Source organism: Dipteris shenzhenensis, chromosome 25 (assembly GCF_047967505.1).
Source record: "Dipteris shenzhenensis isolate YYH24624 ecotype China chromosome 25, Dip_SZ_1.0, whole genome shotgun sequence".
Classification (NCBI taxonomy): domain Eukaryota; kingdom Viridiplantae; phylum Streptophyta; class Polypodiopsida; order Gleicheniales; family Dipteridaceae; genus Dipteris; species Dipteris shenzhenensis.
The window spans coordinates 1394084-1402975 of record NC_141620.1 but is presented as its reverse complement, the minus strand read 5'-3'; the positions used below and the strand labels follow the sequence as shown (position 1 = coordinate 1402975).

Sequence of the window (8892 nt, the reverse complement as noted above, 5' to 3'; positions counted from 1 at the left end):
TACTAGTCTCCATGAGAAGCATTTGCCAATATGTAAACAAGTAAATCGTTTTCTAGATTATAGAAAGCGTTTTCTATAATAGCCAAGAGCTTCAATCAAATTATGCATGAGAGAGCCAATTAGCTTATGATTTTAAGATTTCCTGCAAAGATGCTTAATCTTGTGTGTGAGTGGTGTGGCGGCAAAGGTGAGTGAGAAGGGGGGGGGGGGGGGGGGGGCAAAGATGTGACTGAACATGGGCATATGCCTTGGTACGTACCATCATAAATTTCCGGGTCCAGCGGAAATGAAGGAGGAACAGTTACAATTTGGAAAGAAAGGAGGAACAGTTATTATTACCTACTCACTTCAAAGTCGCACTGCGCACTTTCTGTCTTTCATTTACAGCTCCAGCTCAACTCTCACGCCAACCAACCCGATCATTCTACGCCTGACCGGCCTTAACGCATCCCAATCTCCTCCTAGAGACGGTAAGGAAGTCCACATCGAAGGAAGCAAGCTTGAAGCGACTAACGCAACGTTGTTGCTACCATAAATCTGCAGGGATAGTCTGCATGTAGACAAATACTTCCTTCATGGAAAAGAATTGCACGCTCCTGGCACATACAACATGAACACGGTAGCGCCCCTTGCCTGAGTACATCCGAGCGATTGGACTACACCTTGGATAGCCCAGCGTCAGAAAACGAATGGAATTAGGACCCTCCGCGATCGGGGGTAGTTGGAGAAATTCTTGAGATACCAGCGGTGATGGGAAACTGCTCTGGGAACCAGATTACCCGCCGTGAGGAGGAAGAAGGCGAGCCCTGCCGCAGACCAAGTCAATATCGCCCACCCGAACCATTCAAGAATTTCGCCGAAGTAATTAGGGCAGGTGACGTATTCGAACAGCCCACCCTTGGGAATCTTGTAAGCTCGATCGGCCGGATCTTTTCGGAGCGCGACCAATGCGTAGTCGGCCCAGATGTTGATGGCCATGCCGGCGACGAAGATGCAAGCGCCGAGGAGGAATTGGGGGCTGGAGAGCCAGGAGGGGGGGTAGGATTTATAGTGGGAGAGGGAGCGGGATTGGAGGTAGGAGTTGTAGATATTGAAAGAGAAGGAGGCGAGGAAGATGGAGAGGGAGACGGAGCGGGGGTGGGTGGGGCGGATACGGAGGGGGTAGATGAGGACACGGTGGAAGTAATGGGAGAGGAAGAAGAGGGAGAGGGTAGAGGGGATGGAGGGAAGGCGGAGGGGGAGGAAGAAGAGGGGGGGGAGGAGTAGGGAGGGGGATTCCATGAGGGACCAAGCGAGGCGAGTGGGGAGCAGGAAGGAGGAGGGGGAGGGGTGGAGGTGGCGTCCATAAGGGGCTGCAAGCTTTGAGAGATTGAGGAAGAAGAGCAATGAGAAGATGAAGCCTGAGTAGACCGCCACAGAGAAGAGAAGCCTGTCGTCCATTACTCTTCTATCAGGCTTATGAGAACTTGAGAAGTTGAGGAGAACTTCAAAGTTGAGAACTCGAAAGTTGAGTCTTGAAATACACTTTGAAGTTTGGACCATATATTTGTTTTAACTAAGGTCACATCCTCGGACAATCCGGACCCCCACCCTTTCTTTGGTCGGCTCACGCCTTCCCCTTTCTTTGTTGCCCTTGCACTCACTTCTAGAACCCTAGCCTTGTACCTCCCTAAATCTCATGTACCTATACCCTCAATTTGGAAGTTCGCACTCAAAATCTATGCCCTCAATTTGGACTCTCTAATGAGTCCACACTTCCAAGATCTATACCTTGGATTTGGAGTCTCTAATTAGTCCACGCTCCCAAACCAAATTTTGAGTCCACACATTACCATGGACCTTGTAGAATGTAGAGTCCCTCATTAACATGCGCCTTGTAGAAGCCCATTGCATGGGCCCTACCCATTTGGAGCTACCCATAGTGGCAAGTAATAAGGTCCTCTTTGCTATTTCAAATCAAGAAGGCTCCTTTTTCGCATTGAGTAGTTTCTCTTGCACTTTACAACAACCCCTTTATCGTAAATTTCAGTGCTTAACATAATGTACTATGAATGCCAAAAATTGCATCTATGATGCCAATCCTCATCATGAATCTACTCTAGGACTCAATTAAGCTCACTTTTGATTACTTTACATTATGTAATGCATACACCTATATCTATACCACTTCATGTGCCAACGAAATGACACACAAACTTCTCCTCTAAACTTAGTCTAAATATACTTTATGTCCCAAGGGAAACACCTAATCTACAATATATATAGAAGCTCAAATAGGCATGTAACATATAGATTTTAATTCATATGCAATAGAATTTGTTACTCGAATTGGAGTGTCGGCATGCAAGTGTGTGTACATCTACAAGGGTATACATCTATGCCACCTATAGTAGGGTGCATGTGTGAGACATATGCATATGTCCTTTAATAACTAATATATTGATTATCATAGGTGTTTGTACATTTTGAATAGGATCATGAAGCCCGATTTTGCTTCTAAGGATGTGGCATAGTAACATTACTACTATGTGTTCAATTCCACCTAATACACTATCTTGATATGATTGGCAAAGTTTTTGAAAAGAAATAAGGGAAAAAATAGGAGGAAGCTAAGGATAAAAACCAATCAATGATAGGTTCCATGTGTTTCAATGCACACTCACTCATAGGTTCCATGTATTTCAATGCACACTCACTCACACATACAATTATGAATGTGAGTCCTTGCATGCATTCACATGTGTACGAATGTGTACAGATGTCCATACATATACGAGTATGCACATGTAAGAATGCAAATGTGTGTACGATATGCATGTGAGCTGAATATCAATTATAATAATTTTGCTTCTTTCTATTTGCTTTTAGCTTCTTTCAATTAATTAATTTAAGTATTCATCCCCCTCAATCACATTAAGCTAAGGTATTCCTCCTTAATTCGCATTAAGCTTTGTCCCCCTATGCACTCGCACCTCGCTCCCCCTCCCTGCCTCTTCCTCCACTTTCCTTCTCTCCCCTTCTTCACCACTTCCTCACGCTGCCTCCCCCTCTCTACTTCCTCCCTCCCTGCTTTCACTCCTCCGCCTTGCCTCTCACTCCTCCCTGCCTCCTCTTGCCTACCTCTCACTCCTCTCTGCCTCTGCCCTCCGTCTTCCTTCTCTCCTTGCCTTCGCTCCCTCCTCCTTCTCTCTCTCCCTCCTTGCCCACTCCTCCCCCTTGCCTCTCACTCCTCTCACTCCTTTCTTTCGTTGCTCAGAATAAGCTCTGCCTCTACCCTTGCCCCCCCCCCCCCCCCCTCTCTCTCTCTCTCTCTCTCTCTCTCTCTCTCTCTCTCTCACCTCTTCCCCTCCCTCAACTCTCCCTCCCCGTCCCTCCCCCTCATATATATCGTTCAGGGTGGCTCAAATGAAAGTTTTAGCTCCTCCTCAACAACTAATTAATTAATAGTTTGTTTTCATGGACTGGGGGCCCCCATTCATCTCATACATAAATACTACTATTGATCACCATCGAGTACATTATTTCATATAGTAAACATGACGAACCACATTGTGGGCCATATCATCAAGTGTTTCCAAGATGGTCTCTAAGATGATCAACAATCAATAGCCATGTATCATATTGACCATCTTACACCACCATGAATGTAGATGATTGGTCATATGAAGATCTGGTTGGCCACTTATGAATGCTTATTACCTTAATGATTTTAGAAAATGCTTTAGGATCATCCCAATGATATCAAGAGAGGAGGGTAAAGAGGAACGTGCCTCTAAATCTTGTCAATGGTAATCAAGACTGTGTAGCTCGTGCTTTTCCACATCATGATTATAGTCACATATAATCATAGTCACATCATGATTATAATCTTATCAATAGTAATCAAGAGCGTGTAGCTTGTACTTTTCCACATCATGATTATAGTTACATATAATGTGTCCTGTCATAAACAACAAGCTAAAAGACATGTCAAATGGAGATACATGCATAATTAATAGTAATCTTTTCATTAGTAATCAATTGTGTATAGCTTTGTCTTCTCCACACCATAATTATATTCACATATCAAAACACATCATAATTATAGTCACATATAACGTGCAATGTCATCAACAACAAGCTAAAAGATATGTCAAAAGGATATACATGTGTAATCAAAAGTAACCTTGTCCATAGTAATCAATAGTGCATAACTTTGCCTTCTCCATACCATAATTTCATGTCATCAATAAATAGTTAAAAAATATTTCAAAAGTATATACATGTGTGCATGTCGAGCACATATCTGTGTAGAGTGTTTGCATGAGTTTTGATAGTACATTCAAATATGTTTGTGCTTTTGTGTTTGTAAGAGAGCCCTGTATCCAAGTTTGTTCTCATTGTGATGTAGAGAGACACACAACATACATACATACATACATACATACATGCATGCATGCATGCATGCATCCATCCATACATACATATTGTATGTGTGCATGCGTGCACACACACACACACTCATGCACATGTGCTTATGCTTGCATGCATGTGCATGCGTTTGCATGCGTGCATGTGTGTGTATGTGCGTGTGCGTGTGAATGCTTATATTTTCATAAGCATGGATGCTTGTGTGGACTTGTGCATGCTTGCATTATGGACATGCATGGGTGTGTGCCCAAATAGCTTTAGGTGTAGATGTAGGTGCACACACGAATGTGTGCACATGTGCATGAATTTGTGTGCATGTACACACATGGGAGCATGATCCATGTTGATAAGTTATGATAAGAGGAATACCAAAGATAGGTCACTCCAAAAGGCCTCATCAATCAATGAGTCAATTTAACAATGTGAAGAATAGAGTTTATAACTACCATCATGGTACATGTAATTAGTTTAGTGGCCATGTAAATATTCCATTCTTTTTATCATATTTTGTGTAGTAAAAGTTATCCTTTGCTTTTTGATTATTTTTGGCATGCATGCAATGCTTGTTTTTGTAGACTATTATTGACTTGCCTTTTCTTTGATGTAAAAGGAATCCCAATGACTATTTGGTAGCTTGAATTTACATCAAGCTTTTTTTTAGCATTGCAAAATACATCTATGGATATCAAGGTGTTGCACCTAGCAAGTGGACTTTTACTTGCATTAAACAAAATTTTAAAAGTTGAAATAGGGCATAGATTTTGGGGATTCATGTCAACCCTAGTTATATCGTCTGAATACAAGAGTTGAACTTAGGTCTTGCAAGGGATATACATTCATTTATTCCAAATGAAAGTTGAAAAATTGGCCAGGTATTAGGTGTTGTTCATTTTCCTATGAAAGAGCCCTAAAGGAAAAAGGATAGGTAATATTGCTTCTCAAACTACTTGAGCATTTTATAATGTTCTAGGGACTTAATTAAAAATTGTAATTTGAAATTAATATTGGAACTTTGATCTTGTAAAACATTGGCTTTTGTGTCATGGTGTTGTAAATGCTTTTGGAATGTCCATGGTGACCATGGACATATCCCTAGAACATTTCAAAAATGTTGTAGGAACTTAATTAAAAATTGAAGTGTGAAAATAAGATCGAAATTGGCATTTCTATTGTGGTATTGCAAATGTCTTTGGAATGTGCATGTTGGATAGGAATGTGACCTCTCTTTTAAGATATCCTACAAAGAAAGATACCTTGTAAAAGAACAAAATATGTAAAATTTTTCCAATACGATAAAGGCACAACTCCATGTGGATTTTGATTGCAATGAAGATAAATCACAAGATAGTGCATGTACTCATGTGCAATCTTTCAAAGAGAAACTTGGAAGGCACAACTACTAATAAAACTTACAACGGTTTTTGACTAGATGTTTAGCATGTTTCTTTTCCCAATGGATTATGGACATATATACTAATGAATTGAAAATCGTTTACATTATAATTTCTCATTGCATAGATTGTGAGAGGGAGGAAAGTCTCCTCAATTGATACCCCATAAAAAAAGAAAAGAAAATACAATAATTTAATAAAACTTGGCCACAAAGTACGATTTTTGCATTTGATCTAAGCCATAGAAATGAAGATAGAACTTCTTGATAGTTGGGGAAAGAAATGCATATGCGGATCTTTAAATAAAGCTTAAAATCATTGCACATTCATAGTATTATTGCACAAGATTAGATTTCTAAATTCTCTATTCAATCATTAGAACCCTCTAGAATTATGAGCTGCAAGTGCATTAAAAATGTATTTAAGAGTATAAAGTGCAGTGGTGTAGGTTGCACAAATTCAAAATCTCTCTCAAATTTATGCACCAAATAGTAATGCATTAATTTGCATGAACAAGCAAGCTACAATTAGATGACACTTAAATTTCTTTTGTCTCAAAAAAATTGCTACAAAGTATCAAGCCTTTTTATGTTATCAGCAATACGTATACCGAAACTAAAAATACATATACCGAAACTAAAAAGAAGTTCCCTAAAACTACTAAAAACTACTAAGTAGTGCATTTCATACCATTTTTTACACCTATAAAGACCCACTTATTATAATAGACACTCTCTATGGAAGGAAAAAGATCCACCAGGGCTCACACAGATCATCAAGATGTGTATACAAGGCATACTCCTCATGGTGAAGGAGGGCCAAACATAAGTTCAAGGAATGGATGCAAACCAAGTAGGGGAGATAGCAAGGGCTAAAGGGTGTCCAAGAAAAAGGGAAGGCTAAGGAATGGAAGAGAAGGAGAGTAAAGAACTTGAAGCAAAGAGACATAGAGATGCTTAGGGGGCTACTCAATAGAAATACCCTTAACTCTTGTGAGGCCAAGCAGATTGTGTGAGGGACTTGATGCTAGTTTGAGAGTCAATGGCTTGTTGTAGGCGTGAAGTTGCATTTATAGGATTCTAGAAGGACTCTTGCATGGACAATGGTGTCTAGCCAATTACTATGCTTAGGCAGTAGCATGTTTGATGCACATAGTGCCATATACAAAAAAAAAAGGGGTAAGCAGCCTAGGTGGAGGATAGGGGTAAGCAACCTAGGTGGAGAATAGGGTTGTTGAAGGATTGCGGGGAGAGAATGGAGTGCTTAATATAGCTAAGTATACACTATGTTGTATTGAACATGATGAGGAGCATATATAACTTTAGGCTTTAGGGTTAGGGTTTGGGTTTGACCATATAATTATATCTGTGGTGCAATGTATACCATCTTCCGCTCTTAAATTCCATACGATAAGTAGAGGGTGCATGTACAATCTCTCTTCACGATTTCACTATTATATATGATGCGAAACCAAAAATAGGACATAAAATTGAAAATCTCAAACTAATATATACATGTGTGAGTAGAATGAGTACTCATTGAAGTTTGTATAATGAGTACAAATTAGATCCAATACATTAACTTGCATTTCCCATTCTTAATTTGTAGATCATCCAACCCAAAAGTTAAGCTAAAGGGAATAGGGTTTTTTCAGAAAAATAAAAAGGCTAAAGGAAAGAGGGAAATATACTATTCGTGCAATCATAGCAACCTTGAAGAACCATTATGGACCATAACACTGTATTTCAATGGTGATAGTTTAATGCAATTTTTTCAGATCCTACCAATGCATTAGGGAAGGTTCACACTTTATTTTCACACTGCTCTAAGGGGAGGAAAGTAGTGGGGGATTCAAAGGAGCATATGGAAGAGGAAGATGTTGCTCAAGTGAATGCTTTTGCAAGAATGTCCACCATACCATAAATGTATTGGTTGGTGGATTAGCAAGGTTGCACTTTGGGAATTAAACACACACAGACCTGCATCCGAGCAATATCCTTTTATACTTTGTTTGAAAGTCCAGATGTTCAGTAGGCATCTTAGACTAGAGGATGGCCATGAATGTCTTAGAGAATCTATAGGCATTCAAAAAATGAAGAAGCAATCTTTGGACACAAATGTCTAGTTTGTAAAAAAGAGCAAGAGAAAGTATGAAAAAAATGGCTTGCACTCGAGCTACAACATTTAGCATTAAAGGGAAGACACACATGCCACACTCTAATACATATGCACTAGGATGGATTATCATTGAAATGATCCAATTCTTTGAGGATGCCATGGATTATTTTGAGGGTGGTCGATCTATGCCTAGGCACGAACTCTTGAAAGCCATTAAGTAGCATGCAAGTGAACATATGATGCATAATAAGAATCCCAAAGAGAGAAGACCATTTGTAGAGACCATGATATTTTGCAAAGAGCAAGACCATCATCAAGGAGGTGAGATCGAGACCCCAAAAAGCCTACACTTGCTTTGTAGACTTTTGAAAGGACTTTGACATAATCCTATGAGCATGTATGATTAGGAGGCTCCATGGGATGTAGATCCTAGGTGATATGACTTGGGGGTGATGAGCTTATATGAGTCAATTAGAAGGATTTATGTGCCCCTAAAGGCCTACCAGATTGGATTGAGAGCATGATTTGAGTGAGCAAGGATGACCTCTCTTGCCAAAACTCTTTGGGCGATATATTGATGAGATCACAACTTTCATTAATGGCCTAAGAGGGTTGGGATCCTTACTTTGCTGATCTGATGATAGATATACTATTGTACATGGATAACATATTGCTCATCTCTTCTTTAGTGGAAAGCCTTCAGAATGTAGAGGGAGAGAGACTTGACAATCAAACTTGAGGCTTGGAAGACAAATGTTATGATCTTCAACTCATTTTTCTCATCTGGATGGCTGGTTGGAGTGCTACGCTCTATTTGGAGAAGGCGTAGGGCGTCATTTGAAGTTGGGTGTGCAAGAGTTGTTGCAGCTCGTGTGGTCGTGGAGTCTTTGCGTCAAAGAAGCTTGAGGCTTTTGGAGGAGCCAATATGAAGACTGTTGTATATGGTTGTTGTAGAGAAGGTTAGAGACAGAGG

General features: G+C 40.2%; 1 protein-coding gene across 1 annotated transcript; it reads right to left on the bottom strand.

Moving 5' to 3' along the window:
• Positions 1 to 565: 565 nt before the first annotated feature.
• Positions 566 to 1440, bottom strand: LOC147885293 (steroid 5-alpha-reductase DET2-like). Its single transcript, XM_087396859.1, has one exon. The coding sequence runs from the start codon at positions 1438 to 1440 to the stop codon at positions 679 to 681; it is 762 nt and encodes a 253-aa protein (XP_087252985.1). The 3' UTR covers positions 566 to 678.
• Between the last annotated feature and the right edge of the window lie 7452 nt (positions 1441 to 8892).